This window comes from Etheostoma spectabile, unplaced genomic scaffold, assembly GCF_008692095.1.
Source record: "Etheostoma spectabile isolate EspeVRDwgs_2016 unplaced genomic scaffold, UIUC_Espe_1.0 scaffold00001778, whole genome shotgun sequence".
Taxonomy (NCBI): domain Eukaryota; kingdom Metazoa; phylum Chordata; class Actinopteri; order Perciformes; family Percidae; genus Etheostoma; species Etheostoma spectabile.
The window spans coordinates 32466-51967 of NW_022602808.1; the positions used below are offsets into that span (position 1 = coordinate 32466).

Below are 19502 nucleotides of genomic sequence, written 5' to 3' on the forward strand. Positions count from 1 at the left end.
GCAATGACAAATGTTTCCTCATCCTCCTCTTGCCCCTCGTCTTCACTACCATCTTCTTCTTCTTCTTCTTCTTCTTCTTCTTCTTTTTCTTCTTCGTCGTCTTCTCCTACTTGTACTTTTTTGTCTTTGTCTTCTTCTTCCTCTACTTCTTCTTCTTCATTCACTTGTTCTCCTTCTTCGTCTTGAACGTCAACGTCCACTTGGCCTTGGTCATCATCTTTGTTGTCGTCGTCGTAGCAGCAGTAGTCTTTTTCGCCGCTGTGGTCGTGTATGTGTTGGTCCTCTTGTGACGCACACCCACCGCCATCACAGTCACGGTGGTGGTTGTCGTCGTCGTGTTTGTCGCAGGCCTCTTGTGGGTTTTCTCCTTTTTGTACCTTGACTTCAGCGGAGACATTGCTAGCGGCAACGCCGCTCACGAGAATCCGATGCAGCTTCAACTCCAGAGTCAAAAGACGGGCCATGCTGCAGCTGCTCCCCCGGCTGTGCCGAGCCACGTGCAACAAGTGCACAGGTCCAAAACAAGATGACGTGAAAAAAAATGACGACAACAAGAAGACAAATGTGTCTAAAGTGTATATTGTGTGTGTGTGTGTGTGTGTAATGAAAATAATGAGTAGACTGATGTCAAGCCTTTAGTTTTATTTTTTAACCTCCCTTTCCACTCGCCTTTGCCTTTCCTGTTTTTACTACAACTACAAGCCACTGGCCAGAATCCCGGGACTCAAAAGCAGGACGATGGGAGGGTAGCAGAACTAATACGTCCGATTGAGTGTACCACCAATGCCAAGGGTCCCTGTGACCTGAAGGACAATTATTCCACGAGTCCCTGGGACCCGAAGGACAATGTAAAGGGTCCTATGGACCCAAGGGACAATGGCAAGGGTCCTATGGACCCGACGGACAACGTAAAGGTCCCCGGGACCCGAAGGACAATGCCACAGGTCCTTGGGACCCGCAAGGCCAATGCCACGGGTCCTATGGACCCGAAGGACAATGTCAAGGGTCCCCGGGACCCAAAGGACCCTTGACGTGGTCCTTTGGGTCCCCGGACCCAAGGGACAATGCTACGGCTCCCTGGAACCCAAAGTACAACGCCACGGTCCCGGGACTCGAAGGACAACACTATGGGTAAAACTGCACGGGTCCCCAGGACCCGAAGGACAACAAAAGGGTTAAGAAGTGCCTGGCTAGCTCAGTCGGTAGAGCATGAGACTCTTAATCTCAGGGTCGTGGGTTCGAGCCCCACGTTGGGCTGTGGTGTTTTAGAGAGTAGGAATGCCTGAGTTCTGCACTGTATAATGTGGCTGTATTGGGTCTGTCAATCGCAAGAATAGCAGTTCCATCCCAGTGTAAAAATCCCTGTAATTTACCAGACTAAAATGTGCCTGCATTCTACAATCATGGCCTGTGCTGAACTCCTGTTCCTCAGATCAAACTAAAGTCTGGTGACAATGCATGTTCAAATTCTAAAACTTCAACCTGTTGTTCTAGAACTGCAGCTTAACATTCTAGAAGTACAATGTACCATTTTAGAACTGTAATTAACAGTTTTGGACCGCAACTCTTGAAATTCTACAACTTCAACCTATCGTTCCAGAACTGCAACTTAACATTCCAGGACTGCAGGTTAACATTCATATTCGTAAAAAGGAAATGCAGCTTGAGTCAGTTTCCCGATATCATTTGCCAACAGGAAACATTTGATACAGAATATTATTACCAAAACACAGACTTGATTTTGCCAGTAAAAAGTAATAGTAATATTGTGATGAATTTGCCAAATAGGTGACACTTTCTCGTCCATCACACTCAATAAATAAACCAGATTATTCAATCCATAACTCCACCTCTATGCAAAGTAGTCTCATCCAGGAACTATCGCACCACCCTAAGGGAGAATCATAAACCTAGACCAACGAACAAGGAGAGTCCTGTCCTGCTTGTTTGTTCCTCACATTTTTACCCAGTTTTTTCTATTGCGTGCAGTCGAAGCAGGATATGAAAAATTGCCAACACATTGCTTGCTCCTAATCTGTGTTAAATTAACTGGATTAACTGGATTTTAAATTACAGATTAGGGTTTTAACAGCTCCTGCCATCAGGGCTCGTTCGGGAGTTGAACCCGGGACCTCTCACACCCGAAGCAAGAATCATACCACTAGACCAACGAGCCACTTAAAAGCTATTTAAGTCTAGTAGACTGTCATGGGGTGCTTTCATGGCTCCACGGCCCGATTCAGCTTTCCGATCTCATTTGACAACAGGAAACATTTGATACAAAATTGCAAGAGTACCTCATACCTTTTACCAGGTTCAGGTGGTTAATAGTTATGGTCAAATGAAGCTTCATTAAGCTTTCTGAACAGTGGTCTTCATTTTGGGTTCAAATCCCACTTCTGACAAAAATTGTTTTCATTTGGAACTAACATCTAAGACATGATATTGGGAATTAAGAACATAGCAGTTCTTTGTATTCAAGAGGACATGAATGTGCACGAGAAACGCAATTGCAAGTACCGCGTTTTGTGAGCATCTTTATTGTCACCACATATAAAGTTACTGACTGTGATTTAACTGAAGGGTTTTGGTAAAAGTTATCTTCTTTTTGTAAAACTTTGGGTTGTGCACAAAACAGAGAAAAGGGTTCTTTGTTGCATCCAGGCTGTTATGTATAACAGATAAAAAGCGCAAATTGACATCATTCCATCCAATACGGACCAGACGGGGTTGACAGATAGATTTTAAAATCCTTACAGATAAACAGTCATCGTAGCTGTTTGCAGGATTTCCGCAAAATTTACCGAGATTAAACTGGGCCGTATAGTGACGATTATAGGAAAAGAGAGAAGTACTTCCACTCGTTGTTACCTGGCGTGGCTATGGTAACAAGAGTTCACAGTCACACGTTTCCTTAGGGGCCCGTAGTGGATGAAATGGTAAAACATTTGGCCCTGGATGCATAGAATGCCTGCCATATTGAGCGACAAAATTTAGGTGTCCTGAAAAAAGGTTCTTTAACTCTATCTCCCACACTTCTTATTTTGATTTTTGTTATGTGTCGGCAAGAAGTATTATGCTTTTGGGTCGTCTGTCCATCTCTACATCAGAATCAGAAATACTTTATAGATCCCCGAAGGGAAACTCTGGAAAAAAGTGCTCCTTCGAGCCAGATTTGAACCAGCAACCGAAGGATTTCAACTTTATGCCTCTACAGTCCTCCGCTCTACCAACTGAGCTATCGAAGGGAGCTACTACAGGATCCCCTGGAGGGAAACAAAAACATTCACATAAAATCGTAGATCAATTGACAAGTATCCCACCCAGAAAAGAGATTCTGGCCATTTTTCAGTCAGGGGGAGTCCTGTCGTCTCAGCCGCTGTCCACGGCCCATGAAAATTGGCAAGGCTCTTGCTTCTATTATTTAGCTGCTGTTAAGAATCTGAGTCTAGTTGAGGACAGCATATTTGTTTTTAACAAGTACAAAAGGCTTGGCTAAACAGCAAAGCCCACCAAAAATAGTTTATACTCATTGGCTTTCCCCTCCAAGGAAGTCTTTAGTAAAAGGCAAAAGACTTGTGCGTTATAAAGAGAAACCAGAGTGAGTACAGCCGTCTGCTCGAGAGCAGCAGAAAACCCTAGTCGACCCAGTCCAAACCATCGCGGTAAGCCTCACTGGGTGTCCAAACTAAAATGATAAGAGGAAACATGGTAGACTCCTTACTGATGTTTATATCTGTACTCACAATGCCCTGTTTTAAAACACCAGCCAATCTCAAGTGTCAAATGTGAATAATCACTGTGTGAGTAATCAGGAAGCTCACATAAAAGATAGTTGCAAGGTCTACCAAATGTTTAACTTTAAAACCCGTAAGCGGTTGGAACCTTGGTTGCCACAGATTCCTGAACCTGAAGGTCAGAAAAGCGGAGCAGAGTGGCCCAGCGGAAGCGTGCTGGGCCCATAACCCAGAGGTCGATGGATCGAAACCATCCTCTGCTAATTACTGTGCTTTGTTTCAAATCAAGCCTATTTCCTGTTTGTTGATGTTTAACAATGCATCTGTGTCTGAAGTGAAATCTCTGCAATTGCATAATACAATATTTACAATTACAATATTTACAATTACTATGTAAAGTTAGAGTAATTCAATTGAGCCCATTAGGCAAAATGTACACAATTCACGATGCCATATGGCAACAAATTAATTTGAGCCTTTTACAGAAAAAATACAAAATTTTAACTGGTTTAAATGATGAAAATTAAAGGTTACTTATTCCAGATAACAGTTGAATTTTTTATTTTTCAAAGAAATGCTTCTAAAATTGAGAAAAACAACTACATTTTGGCTGATCCTGGAGCGTGAGCCTTAGTGTGGCACATGTCTGGGAAAGGGGGGGGGGGGGGGGGGGGGACAGGACTCTGTGGGTATGTGAAGTCATCAAATGAGTACAACTTCAAAACAAAGACCTATTTACACAATTAAACAAAAAACAATGCATTTTACATGGTTTATTGTGAAAAACACTAAGAAAAAGAATTTGTTGCCATATGGCAACAACATGCAATAGAGGGTTAAACAGCCTGTAGGAGCAGACGTATGTGAATAATTTAGCCAGTCTTCTACAACGTTGTCCTAGGAAAAGGGGGGGCAATTCATTTTCCCAAGGGGCCACATGAGAAACAGGGGCTGTTGTGGAGGAAGTATCAAGGTAGTATTAAAAGCTAAATGTACAACGTATACGTCGATGTATATGTCACACGGAGGCCACTTGGAGAGATACCTGCTACTGTACAAGTTGCTGATCTTTAGCTCATTAGATGGTCAGTTAGCTCCATCTAGTGGACAGATAGTAGAACTCCATCATCTGATGGGGGACTTCTCTCACACTGAGTGGGTCCAAGAGTGTATGGCTGCAGCCTGGAGCGTCCCATGTCATGCCGTCCCACCTGGTGCCGTCCCGGAGATCTAAATTTCAAAATAAAAGCTTGCATCTGGAATAAAATACTTTAAACAATAGGCTCTCTCTCTTACTTTTCAAAGTAAAAGCTCACGTCAAATAACATGCTAATGAATAAAATACTTGAATTTTTTTTTTTATATTTAAAAATATATGTCCATCTCTAAAATAAATGATTAGAAATAAGAGATTAGAGAGAGATTATAGGCAAACTATAAGATTCCTGGGAACAGGTTGGACTGGTTCTGACGTCTCTCTGACTCTGAAGTTATGAAGACGTCACGGCGTCATCGGATCAAATGCACATCGACACCAGAAATTCATACGTTGTAGAATTATTCTATTAATGTCAAGAAGTAACACAGATGTAGAAGAAAGACATCCCTTTATACGTATATCTGGTGAGGGGAAATTCACATAGTTCACTCAGTTTGGTTCATTTAATACACACTGGACAGTGAGTTATTGGCAGAGGTGGAAAATAATAAAATACATTACTTACGTTACTGTATTGAGCAGTTTTGTTGTGTATTTTTCAAGTAGTTTTCAAAATGTACTTGATTTTAAATGAAGGATTGTATTTTGCTACATTACAAATCCTATCGTTACTGAGTAAAAAGAAATTAATGAAAACTGAAAAGAAGAAAAATAAAAATAAATCACACCAGCTATAACCACTACACCAGACCTGGGCTTTCTTTTTTGTGCCAATGTATTCAGCTTCTTCTTCTCTGGTGGCAAGGCGCTATTAAAAAGCAGTAGAAGAAGTGTAAGGTGTGGGAGCGGTCGGACCCATGGATGTATTAAGAGAACGGTCAAACCCCTGTGGCGGCGAGCTGAGAACTGAATCAGCTGTTATCCCTCAAAAACATCAGCTCATGGGAAAAAAAGAGAGGTCGATGCAGAGCGCCGAGGTTTTAACCAAACATGGACGCACAACATCGCCACAACACTACGCCATTTTCTGAAGGGGAGCTTCTAGTTACTTTTCAGGTTTTTACCCTTCTTGTCCAATGAAAACCACGTATCTCCAGATGTGTGTTGATGTTGAATGTTTGTGATAAACTGAAGTATGATGTCATACGAGTGTCATAAAAAAGAATAAATCTGTAAAATAAGAAGAAACTAAATGTCAAAGTTCAACTCAGTTCAGTTTATTTAAGAAGAAGAAGACAGATCAAATTAATAAAACAAATGATTATACATGGGTTAAAAATGCCAGAATTAGCCAAAAGCTCGCAACCCCCCCCCCCTGAACACAATCAGCTGTTCTCATGGCACAGGGAACATTTTACGAGTAGAAGGAAAAATAGATTCAATACAATTTCAGCAAATTTTGGACGCTAACTTGATGCCATCTGTGAAAAAGCTCAAGTTAAAGAGAGGATGGCTTCTACAAATGGATAATGATCCTAAACACACCTCAAAATCCACGGGGGATTACATCAAGAGGCGTAAACTGAAGGTTTTGCCATGGCCTTCACAATCTCCTGATCTCAACATAATGTAATAATAATAATGTCATTTCTATGTTTTCTGTTATTTTGATAGTCCAAATGATGAAATAAAACTTTTTGTGACAAATTTTTTACGAATGTCTAATCTGTCATTTGATGCCTTTTGGAAATTTTTCCATCTTTTCTTGGCTTCTTTATGCACATTAATAAGAAAGTTTTAACTGGGGGGCCCAAACTTTCGAACCCCACTGTACTAGCTCACAGGGCTCTAGGGTGCTAGTTAGCGTCTGTTAGCTTACAGGGCTCTAGGGTGCTAGTTAGTGTCTGTTAGCTCACAGGGCTCTAGGGTGCTAGTTAGTGTCTGTTAGCTCACAGGGCTCTAGGTTGCTAGTTAATGTCTGTTAGCTCCCAGGGCTCTAGGGTGCTAGTCGGTGTCTGTTAGCTCACAGGGCTCTAGGGTGCTAGTTAATGTCTATTAGCTCACAGGGCTTTAGGGTGCTAGTTAATGTCTGTTAGCTCACAGGGCTCTAGGTTGCTAGTTAATGTCTGTTAGCTCCCAGGGCTCTAGGGTGCTAGTCGGTGTCTGTTAGTTCACAGGGCTCTAGGGTGCTAGTTGTTGTCTGTTAACTCACAGGGCTCTAGGGTGCTAGTTGTTGTCTATTAGCTCACAGGGCTCTAGGGTGCTAGTTAGCTCACAGGGCTCTAGGGTGCTAGTCGGTGTCTGTTAGCTCACAGGGCTCCACGGCGAAAAACACAGAAGCAGTTATTAAACGCAACTAACTTCAGTTGGTAGAGTAACGGAGCCTAATGAGTCAGGCGTCTCGCTGTGAGTACGTCCATCGCACCCCCCCCTCTCCCTAGCTATTTGAATCAGTTATTGTAGAAAACAAGTGACGGAGCTTTCACAGAGATACATTAAAAAAAATATATATCCTAAGCTATTTCAGATAATGTTCCATGTGTTGCAGCTGTAGGTTTGTACAACATACAACGTCAACATAAGAGGAATGTAACACAATATGGATGCAGTTATAAATAGCCTTGGTGACTATGCTGTTGGTTAAAATCAAATAATCGTAATCATCACCTTGGCCATAATTGTGCAGCCCTAATTTATAAGACAGGATACTTGATTAAATTAACATATACACACATATCTCTCTAAATACATAGATAGATGATAGTTTTCTCTTGAAGCTGCACTTTCATGTGTCCCGTTGTAGTTTTGCTTATTTAAAGCTAATGTACCTGTTCAGACTATTTCGGATTCTCTCCAGTGTGAAGGCACTGGTGTCGTTTAAGGTTACAGCTGTGAGAAAACATTTTCCCACATTGTTCACACCAGTACGGCTTCTCTCCAGTGTGAACACGTTGGTGAGATTTAAGGTGAGTACTGCCAGAAAACGTTTTTCCACAGTGTTCACACGGGTACGGCTTCTCTCCACTATGAACACGTTGGTGAGATTTAAGTCGACTACTCACAGAAAACGTTTTCCCACATTGTTCACAAGAGTATGGCTTCTCTCCGGTGTGTCTGCGCTGGTGAGCTTTAAGGCTACCGCTCTGAGAAAATGTTTCCCCACAGTGTTCACAGCTGTACGGCTTCTCTCCAGTGTGAATGCGCTGGTGATATTTTAAGCCATTACTAGTAGTAAAGGTTTTCCCACATTGATCACACCGGTATGGTTTCTCCACAGTGTGAACACGTTGGTGATATTTAAGGCTGCTACTCACAACATACGTTTTCCCACATTGTTTACACGAGTACGGCTTTTCTCCAGTGTGAACACGTCGGTGAGATTTAAGGCTACTGCTCTCAGAAAAGGTTTTACCACATATATCACAGCTGTACGGCTTCTCTCCAGTGTGAATGCGTTGATGTATTTTAAGGGCATTACTTCGAGAAAACATTTTCCCACAGTATTCACACCAGTATGGCTTCTCACCGGTGTGAACAAGCTGGTGAGATTTAAGGCCACTACTATCAGTAAAGGTTTTACCACATTGATCACAGCTGTAGGGCTTCTCTCCAGTGTGACTGCGTTGATGTATTAATAGGGTTCTCTTCAGTGTGAAAGCTGCTCCACATTGATCACAGCTGTGTAGATTCTCTCCAGTGTGAACTCTGATGAATCTTTAAAGTTCCAGATGTTGTGAAGGATTTGTCACAGTGTTGACAGTGGTGACGTTTGGGAGAGAGAGAGAGAGAGAGAGAGAGAGAGTATTAATTAGTTAGGGCTGGCTCAGAAGAGTCCTGAACCATCCCTTAGTTTTGCTGCTATAGTCCTAGACTGCTGGGGGACTTCCCATGATGCACCCATGATGGAGGTTAGAGCGCCATCACAGAGACAGAGGACGGGGACGGAGGTTAGAACGCCGACACAGAGACAGAGGACGGGAACGGAGGTTAGAGCCCCAACACAGAGACGGAGGACAAGGTCAAAACAACTTATTAAAAACTGTTTCTTTCAATTAAGGAACATTTCAAAGATAAGAGCCTTGGTGTCAAAAGCCGAGTTGGAGATGATCATTCATGCTTTTATCTTGTCTCGCTTAGACTATTGTAACAGTCTTTTTATTTGCCTTAATAAGAAGGATCTTTGTCGTCTCCAGACTGTCCAAAATTCTGCTGCTAGGCTTTTAACCCACACGAGTAAAAGGGCACATATTACTCCAGTTTTAGCTTCACTTCATTGGTTACCAGTGATATTTAGAATGCACTTTAAAATTTTGGTCCTAACTTTTAGAACCCTACAAGGACAGGCACCCCCATACATATCTGACCTGATACAGCTGCGTACATCCTCACGTAGTCTGAGATCAACAGGCCAGAGACTATTAGTTGTCCCCCTTACACATTTTAAAACTAGGGGGGACCTCTCTTTTCAAGTTGTTGCACCTAGGCTGTGGAACGCTTTGCCTCCTTCCATGCGCTGCTTAGATTGTGTGGTAAACTTTAAAACTCAGTTGAAATCTCTGCTTTTTAAAAGAGGCTTTTAACTAGAGTGTAGGGTGGTTAGGGTGGTCTTATGTGTACGTGTTATTCTTTTGTTTTTTGTGATGTATTGTTTTTATGAGAGTTGTTAAATGTTTCCTTTTGTTGTGAAGCACTTTGTGATCTTCATCTGAGAAAAGTGCTATACAAATAAATTTTACTTACTTACTTACTTACTAAAGCGCCGACACAGAGAGAGGACGGAAGTGGAACTACGTGGGTTAAGACCAGGCCGACACACACTGACAGCTAACAAGCCCCCCCCCCCCCCGAGATGCATACCTGACAGATTATAATACACGGATGGTTTCTATTAACTCTGATACTTCCACTGTGAAAACCACCCAGAGGCTGATTCAGGGTCACTTTAAACACATTGTGGAAAAAGATTGAGCTGAATATAAGATATATAATACATATATTATAGATATATATAATACATATAGCCCATATATTATAGATACAGCTACAGTAGGTACTAGTACTGAGCATTAGAACTGCTACTGCTACAGTAGGTACTAGTACTGAGCATTAGTACTGATACTGCTACAGTAGGTACTAGTACTGAGCATTTGAACAACTAAATGACAACATAGCTTCACTCCAGATGGAGTGTGGAAAAGAAGTGACCAGTATTACAGAGTGTAGCCCTATGGTTGGTTCATGGCTTCCCTAAAAAATATTGAATTCTATTGTTATTTGGACGTGGGTTAATAGGAAATACATGTATTTATATACATATATATATAAAAATACATGTATTTTCAGAAAACATTACAACTATGAACAGAGTGTAATTTAACATATAATCGTTTTATTTGAGACAAATTGCAGAATTTTAAAATGTATCCATCAAAAGACGTTGTTTCGGGAAAACACACACACACACACACACACACACACACACACACACACACACACACACACACACACACACACACACACACACACACACACACACACACACACACACACACACACACACACACACACACACACACACACACACACACACACACACACACACACACACACACACACACACACACACACACACACACACACACACACACACACACACACACGGCAACGTTAGTTAATGTCCGCTAGCATACAAACGGGCTAACTATAGCCAGTTAGCTTTTTTTATAACTTGACAAAAACCCACCCGTCGTAAGAGCAAAGCTTATTTCATATAATAAGATGACGGCTCAAAAGGACTAACGCCCCAGGTCTTATGTTGACAACGTGGACGCAGGTAGCCCACATGTTTCAGTCCATTTGTCTTTTAATTGTTTAACCCTGTGCTTGTTGTTGTGTGTCTGCTGTAACTCTTGCAGCAAAGTTACTCAGTGTCCCGAACTAATGTCTCCTCAGGGAGACTAATAAAGACATTTTGACTTTGAGGACGTTTGGTCCGTGCGCTCCGCGTGCCGGTTGCTAAATGACACGCGAGCGCTCCAGATTACTTTAAACTGATGTCAAATAATACAGAATAAAATGTAATTTCCCACCAAACAGCAGCTGGTGGAGATGCTGAGTGGCTGGTGGGTAAAAAACTGAAAATGTTCCCTCGGTCCAAGAATCCGTGTGACATCATTTCCTGATGAAAGAACGTTGATGTGAGAATTAGAATCAGAACCAGAACCAGAACCAGAATCATTGTGACATTATTATTGTGACATCATTGGTGCCTCTGAGCAGTCTTTAAATACAGGATGTCCGTGCACATTCAGTCATTTCACAACGTTGAACTGTTGGTAGAAAAAGCACAGAGACATCTGTCTGCAACGTGGAGTTATTTTACCGACTGAGCTGAAGAACATGGAGATCCAAGAAGATAACGGAGATCCAGAAGCCCCCCCCCCACGCAGGCCCAGGTCTGCTCTGGAGAAGCCCTCCCCAAAAAAGCACTCGCTTCGGAAGAGAATTAAGAGTTTCTCCAGAAAGAAATTCAAACGCACAAAAAGCAAAGGTGAGTCTCCGAGGAAAGAGGAGTCTGATGAGTTTTCGTCCACAAGAGACAAGGAACCCAAACTGGACCGCTCTGATATGAATGATGAGTTAAAGGACACATTCAGCTTGCAGGAACCAGAAAATGACTCAAAAAGCAAACGCAACATCAAGAAAGACCTCGACTGGAAGCAGGGGGGGTCTGACAAAGACTCTGAGAGCAAAGGCGAATCCGACAGTGAAGACGGGGACTGGAGTAGGGGGGAGTCAGATGACGAGTTAAACAGTCGAGTCATTGCAATGTTGGGATGACCCTCTCGACTGGGAGTGGTGGGGGCTTGGTGATGAGTTCAGGGGTCTACGTGGGTTCCTGGAAGGCGAGTCCCTCTATGACGTGAACAAGAAGCAGGGGGAGTCGGAGGAGAAGATGGAGACTACCGGTGACACCAAACCCCAGCCGGATAGCGCTGATGGGGATGTGGATGGGTGGACCGCCTACGGGGCCTTCAAGGCCTGGGAAGCGTCTCAGGTCTTCAGTTCATTCAGACATCAGAGGCCAGACTATGTGTGTTGTATTAGATGGTATGTCATATACCATTAAAAATAATAGTATGCAAATAAAGGCCAAAAAAATGAAATCCATCTGCCTGTGTCCTCTATTTAACAGGAAATCATGTTTAAATGCACTGGTTAATTCATTTGTGACACACACAAACACACAGGCACACACACACATGCACACGCACAAATACATCCAATCACACTCCAGGGAGAGACTCCTCTGCAAATTCCAGGACAGTTTTTATGTGAAGTTTTGCTCCTTAAAAGGAAAATTCCGGTCAATTTCAACATGTAGCTGTGTTTTATTTTTTATTTTTAAAGTTGTAGTGCTGCCGGTAGCGAGACAAATGAAACCAACCGGTGCTGCTACTCCGAGTTCTCCTCCTGCTAGCGTTAGCAGCCAACAGGCTTCAACAGGCAAAGTTATTAACGTGTTTTTAGCCTCTTAACAGGCTCAAAGAAACCACAGACTATGGAGACCTTTAAAAATTATGTAATAATAATATTGTTGCACTATCTACATATATTTTACACTGATGTTTTTACCTTGCTTCTATGATCTTACCTGCAGCACTTTGAGGTTTGTCTTAAACGTAAAGTGCATTACAAATAAAATTATATTATTATTATTATTAAAATGGCATTTCCAGTGCCTACCCACGTGCAGAAATTCCTTCCAAGTGAACACAGTGAATCTTACTGCAGTAGATACAGAAAATAAAAGCTGTGATAATCAGCTATTGTGGACTTCACCGGAAAACAGGACATAACCAGAGATGTGTGCACCGGCTGAATTAATTCAGCTTTTACAACTTTCTGTGTTCACTTGGAAAGAATAACTGAACATACCTCCTCCTCTCCATCTGTATGCAACCTCATCCCATTAAAATTCTCTTTTCTGGGTGGGATACTCGTCAATTGATCTGCAAGTTCATGTGAATGTTTTTGCAAAATTTGAAGAAATTCCCTCCACCAATGTCCTGCTTTACTCAGCAATTTAGGATGATTTAGAAGCACCTCTCTCCTCAACCTTTTCTCTATCTGTATGCTTCTTCCCTTTCCCTCCTATCACTTCCCATAGGTGGTTCTGGTTCTGGATCTGTGGAGTCTGGATCTGTAGTTGGAGTCACCTGCTGACTCCATGTTCCTGCTCGACACCCTCTGCTACAATTCTCTCTCTCTCTTTGTCTCTGTCTGTCTCTCTCTCTCACCCCCAACCGGTCGAGGCAGATGCCCCCCCACCATGAGCCATGGTTCTGCTCCAGGTTTCTGCCTCTTAAAAGAAGTTTTTCCTTGCCTCTGTGGCCTAGAGCTTGCACTTGGTGAATTTTTGGGTTTCTGTAAATAACATCCCAGAGTCCGGTCTAGACCTGGTCTTTATGGAAAGCGCAGTGAGATAACTGTTGTTGTGATTTGGCGATATATAAATACAATTTAATTGAATAAACATCTGACATCTGAAATCATCTAACTTGAATTTGGTATCTGCGTTTCAAAGCCGTCTCCGGGCGGTGACGGTTTTGGTGGAGATGTTCGTTTCATCGTCCATCAACACAACAGCATGATGAGTTCAACAATTGTATTGTGAGCGGCAGCCAACGTGCGTCAGCCCCATTTCTGATAGCGTGTCAGAAGAACTGTTACCATGACGATGCACAACAATAAAACCAACAGAGGAAACACTGGAACATGTTGCTCAGTAAAACAAACTGAGAATAAGCCTCATCTATTACAACACACACATCCATAACGGAGCAAACAGTGTAATACACCTTTAACAGAGAAGCACATGGCTCCACAGGATGGTCTGTTTACTGGTGATTACCCGTTGCTAGGAAACAACCTAAACATCAACAACCTGAATATGGAGGCTGCACAAGTCATATTAAACAATCTGAAAATCTATCAGCTACGCAATAAGAAACACAGCAACAGTAATATTATCAAGACTATCTCTCTCTCTCTCTCTCTGTGTGCACGTGTGTCTCTCTCTGTGTGTCTGTGTGTGTGTGTGTGTGTGTGTGTGTGTGTGTGTGTGTGTGTGTGAGTGTCTCTCTCTCTCTCTCTCTCTCTATGTGTGTGTGTGTGTGTCTCTCTCTCTGTGAAAGCGTCTGTGTGCATTCATTAATATTGAGATTAGATTCCTGGGTCTCTTTAGTCTGGAGTAACCTCTTTCCTTCACTTACCTCCTTCTTCCTCTTGCTCTCTCGCTCCTCTGAGTCTCCCGAGGCCTCCCTGACACCTTTCCTCTTGCCCTCCTTCTTCTTCTTCTTCTCCTCCTCCTCGTGTTTCTGCAGGTACTCGGTGATCAGGTCCAGGTCCAGGTTGTCTTGCGGCTCCCATGTGTTCTCCTCACTGGAAAGGTGAGTGCAGACAGAAGAACATCTCCTCACACTTTGTTTTTTAGGAAATACATTCTCACTCTAGCTGCTAATTTGGATTATTCCTTTTATCTGTTGCCATGGTGTACGGTTATTTGCGGGTCTGCACCTTAGTGTCAAAATACCAAACATTCAACTTTGAGAATGCCGAAAATGATGCTGTTGTGTGATGCTGTGTGTGTGTGTGTGTGTGTGTGTATGTATATATATATATATATATATATATATATATATATATATATATATATATATATATATATATATATATATTCAGGACCAAAATCACCAATTATTAATATTCTAGACTCATACTTACTCTGAGAACCCCTTCCATTTCAGCAGAAACTCCACTCTTCCCTTCACCACTCTGCGGTCCAGAACCTTCTCCACCACATACTCCTCTTCTTCCTCCTTCACTGCTGCAGGCTGCTCCTCCTCTTCCTCCTTCACTGCTGCAGGCTGCTCCTCCTCTTCCTCCTCCAATGCTGCAGGCTCCTCCTTCTCTTCCTCCTTCACTGCTGCAGGCTGCTCCTCCTCTTCCTCCTTCACTGCTGCAGGCTGCTCCTCCTCTTCCTCCTCCAATGCTGCAGGCTCCTCCTTCTCTTCCTCCTTCACTGCTGCAGGTTCCTCCTCCTCTTCCTCCTTCACTGCTGCAGGCTCCTCCTCCTCTTCCTCCTTCACTCCTGCTGCAGGCTCCTCCTCCTCTTCCTCCTTCACTGCTACAGGCTCCTCCTCCTCTTCCTCCTTCACTGCTACAAGCTCCTCCTCTTCCTCCTTCTTTCTGGTCGCCAGCTTGACGTCTGCCCCAAGAGGGGGTGGGAGGTTCAAATTGAGTAACCGGGGTAACCAATGATTTTTCTTGATTGGGGTTCACTACTTAACTCTCAGAGGAGAAACCCTGGAAAACAGAATCACGGAGTTAGTGAGTGAGAGAACGAACCGCCGTCCTCGTCTCCAAATCTCTGTTTATTACAAATTCTCCCAAACACAAAAGCATAAAACAGTCCTCAACAACAACATTCCCCTCGTGGAAACATGTTTCACTTCAATTTAAGAACCGGAACACCATTTTCTTTACTCCCCATTTTTCAGTGGGCAAAATCTTCCACACTCAAATTCCCAGAAGTAGTCTCGTCCTTACCAACATAAATATCACCCTTACTGTACCGTTTCAATAATAATATATATCTATTCTTTCTACCTCCAAAACTCCTCCATTATACTAATGTCATCATGGAAATCATAAACCCTCTTTGGCTGGAAATAAATATTCAAACAACTTCAGAGTCAAAACATGAGCCATCATACACCTGGAGATAATAGTTCAACTTATAATACATTCCTTTACTAATACTCTGTACAACTTTTAGGAGGAACTCCCCTTTAAGAGTTAAACAACATTTAACATTAACAATCCTGTCAGGATACGTTAAAAACCACAAAATAACTCATTACCAGGGAATGGAAGCACCAGCACCCAGAATCACACACACAACCCTACGCTAACTAGCATGTTAGTTAGCAGTAATTAGCCTGTGTCTATGTTAATGTTAACTAGCATGTTAGCTAGCAGTAATCAGCCTGTGTCTATGTTAATGTTAACTAGCATGTTAGTTAGCAGTAGTTAGCCTGTGTCTATGTTAATGTTAACTAGCATGTTAGTTAGCATTAATTAGCCTGTGTCTATGTTAATGTTAACTAGCATGTTAGTTAGCGGTAATAAGCCTGTGTCTATGTTAATGTTAACTAGCATGTTAGTTAGCAGTAATTAGCCTGTTTCTATGTTAATGTTAACTAGCATGTTAGCAGTAATGAGCCTGTGTCTATGTTAATGTTAACTAGCATGTTAGTTAGCAGTAAATAGACTGTGTCTATGTTAACTAGCATGATAGTTAGCAGTAATTAGTCTGTGCCTATGTTAATGCTAACTAGCATGTTAGTTAGCAGTAATTAGCCTGTGTCTATGTTATCTCCTAACATATACATACCTCTCCATCTCTGCTGATTGGGAATGATTGAGATTTGTCTTGCACAGCTACCAGAAGACTTACAGCTTTCAGACAGGTTGCTCACGTCACATCTACGTCTTCAAGCTCAGTTGGAGGCTGCGCAGTAACGCTCAGCATCACCGGGAAAGAGCTTCTAATAGACTTCACTGGTCTCCGTCCATTTCTTTAGCTGTCTATGATCCCACCCCGATACACACCTGTTAGCTAGCCGCGAGCTCTATTGTTTACGAAACCCGTTTCCGGTTACAAACGCGGCTCTGTAGCTCGCCTTTACACATCATAACCTCCATAACTAACCCCCCACAGCTTCAGTACACCATACGCACGTCAGAAGGAAACCGTCGTTTGTCATTTTTACCGAGTACCAACCTGGAAAGCAGAATTACGGCATCAGTGAGTGAGAAAACAAACCGCCATCCTCATCTCCAAAGAGTGTCCGTCAGCTGGGCACCGTGGTGTACCGATCCCCGCACATTGGTTCCGCTTTCTTTGTTTCCCCGCTACGTTAATATTGCTTACCAATAAAATTTGAAATTCGTACTAAACGCTACGCTGGTTATTATGTTATCCCTTAAGGGTGTATCACACATTCAAGCTGAAATAAATGTAACCATATGCTGCTCTTTACACGCTAAAAGTGGTGATTATTTAAATGGAGTCTGGTGGAGATATGTTGCTCTATACACACTAAAAGTACTGATTATTTACATGGAGTCTGGTGGAGATATGCTGCTCTATACACACTAAAAGTAGTGATTATTTACATGGAGTCTGGTGGAGATATGCTGCTCTGTACACGCTAAAAGTAGTAATTATTTACATGGAGTCTGGTGAAGATATGCTGCTCTATACACACTAAAAGTAGTGATTATTTACATTGAGTCTGGTGGAGATATGCTGCTCTATAAACGCTAAAAGTAGTGATTATTTACATGGAGTCTGGTGGGTTTGGTGATGGTGATTTCGGGGCTGATTCATGTTAAACTAAAAGGATCTTACTCTTTAACTAAAGGTCTATCTCTGTAGGGATTAGATTAGATTAGATTAGATTATACTTTATTTATCCCACGACGGGGAAATTCTGTCGTTACAAGTAGCAGCATAGCAGCAACAGCAAAAAACAGAAAAACAAAACAATAACACACAAACAAGTAAGCACGAAAGAAATACAAGGCAAGAAATACAAGGCAAGAAATACAGGCAAGAAATAGACAATGAAAATATGGTAGACTGAGTAAGTAAAATGCCGTCAAACAAAAGGAATTTTAAAGTGCGGTTGCCATGATAAGAGAAACAATATTGCGGTGTAAGTGACGTTAAAAATTAAGTTAAGTTGAATGTGTAATTAGAGCAAAGAAGCAAGAGTCGGTAGCATAATTTAAATTATATTAACCTGAGACCATAAATATTGAAAAGTAAGTACTTGTAATAAAATAATATAAATACCAATATTAAAGATAAACAGAAAGTGTGTGATGTAGATGGGAGAAAAACAGGAACAGACTACAACACTATCAGTAGAGCAGGTGTTGTAGAGTCTGACAGCGGCCGGGATGAAGGACCTGCGGTACCTCTCCTTCTTACACCGTGGGTGTATCAGTCTGCTGCTGAAGGAGCTGCTCAGGGACCCCACAGTGTCATGTAGGGGGTGAGAGGTGTTGTCCATGATGGATGTCAGCTTGGCTAACATCCTCCTCTCCCCTACTTCCTCTATGGGGTCCAGAGGACAGTCCAGGACAGAGCTCGCTCTCCGGATCAGTCTATTGAGTCTGCTCCTGTCCCGGTCCGAGCTGCCCCCCCTCCAGCAGACCACAGCGTAGAGGATGGCAGAGGCCACCACAGAGTCATAGAAGGTCCTGAGGAGAGTCCTACACACTCCAAAGGACCTGAGTCTCCTCAGCAGATGGAGGCGACTCTGGCCCTTCTTGTAGAGTGCTTGGGTGTTATCAGTCCAGTTCAGTTTATTGTTTAGGTGAACACCCAGGAATTTGTAGCTCTCCACTACATCAATGTCCAATCCCTGGATGCTCACCGGTGAGAAGGGGGATGTTTTCCTCCTGAAGTCGACTATCATCTCCTTTGTCTTGCTGGTGTTAAGCTGAAGCTGGTTGAGCTCACACCAGCTGACAAAGTCCTTGATAACCGACCTGTATTCCAGATCGTTCCCCTCAGAGACACAACCAACAACGGCTGTGTCATCAGAGAACTTCTGGATGTGGCAGTGGGTGGTGTTGTGTGTGAAGTCCGAGGTGTAGAGGGTGAAAAGGAAGGGGGAGAGCACCGTACCCTGAGGGGCACCTGTGCTGCAGTGCACCACGTCACTGCACAGAGTGGAGGACTGTAGAGGCATGTAGCTGAAATCCTTAGGTCGCTGGTTCAAATCCGGCTCGAAGAAGAAGATTTTTTCCAGAGTTTCCCTTCAGGGATCAATCAAGAATTTCTGATTCAGATGTAGAGCTGGACGGACGACCCAAAAGCATAATACTTCTTGCCAAGACATAACATGAAACAAAAAAAAGAGGTGGGCTAGATATGAGCGCAGAAATCCTCTTACGACAGGATTTACGTGATATTAATGAAACGTTCGTATCACGCCAATCAGAGCGTAAGAATGATCGTACATTGATAAACGCAGCGGCTGGAAAGCTAAGAAGTGATAGTAGTATTTTGATGAATTTGCGTCACGTATGACACTCTCTTTTCCATCACATTCAATAAATAAACAAGATTATTCAATCCATGCCTCCCCTTCTATGCAAAGTAGTCTCATCCAGGACCTATCACACCATAAGCGAGAATCATAAACCTAGACCAATGAACAAGGAGAGTCATGTCCTGCTTGTTTGTTCCTTATATTTTTTTCTCAGTTGTTTTTGTAGCATGTTGTTGAAGCAGGATATGAAAAATTGCCAACATGCTGTACTACAATTGTGCTGGCTCCTAATCTGGGTTAATTTAACATAAACTGGATTTTAAAGTACAGATTATGGTTGGAACAGTGCCCTGCTTCAAGGCTCGTCCGGGAGTTGAACCCGCGACCTCTCACACTCAAAGTGAGAATCATAGCCCTAGACCAACGAGACACATAAAATTATTCTATCAGCAATTTTCCATCAAGTAAATGTGACCAGTCAGTGACTCAAAAGGCAATCGTTAAGTAGTTTGTTTGGCATGTAGTGTTTTTATG

The 19502-nt window shown here is 42.5% G+C and overlaps 1 protein-coding gene and 3 non-coding genes across 4 annotated transcripts; 1 reads left to right on the forward strand and 3 right to left on the reverse strand.

The window, feature by feature from the left end:
• The first annotated feature begins 1184 nt into the window (after positions 1-1184).
• trnak-cuu (transfer RNA lysine (anticodon CUU)) lies at positions 1185-1257 on the forward strand. The gene has a single exon. It is a non-coding gene; the product is annotated as a tRNA-Lys (tRNA).
• Positions 1258-2104: 847 nt separating this feature from the next.
• On the reverse strand, positions 2105-2176 carry trnap-cgg (transfer RNA proline (anticodon CGG)). Its single transcript has one exon. It is a non-coding gene; the product is annotated as a tRNA-Pro (tRNA).
• A 1315-nt stretch (positions 2177-3491) lies between these two features.
• LOC116675302 (U5 spliceosomal RNA) lies at positions 3492-3605 on the reverse strand. The gene has a single exon (XR_004328379.1). It is a non-coding gene; the product is annotated as a U5 spliceosomal RNA (small nuclear RNA).
• A 2974-nt stretch (positions 3606-6579) lies between these two features.
• LOC116675298 (zinc finger protein 3) lies at positions 6580-14212 on the reverse strand. Its single transcript, XM_032507228.1, has 2 exons — positions 14112-14212; positions 6580-8550 (listed from the first exon to the last, which is right to left on the reverse strand). Exon 2 carries the CDS (start codon positions 8325-8327, stop codon positions 7674-7676), a length of 654 nt encoding a protein of 217 aa, XP_032363119.1. The 5' UTR covers positions 8328-8550; positions 14112-14212; the 3' UTR covers positions 6580-7673.
• Between the last annotated feature and the right edge of the window lie 5290 nt (positions 14213-19502).

Excerpts from the sequence above, each read along its gene's own strand:
- LOC116675298 (XM_032507228.1), bottom strand. The coding sequence starts at position 8,327 with ATGTTTTCTCGAAGTAATGCCCTTAAAATACATCAACGCATTCACACT.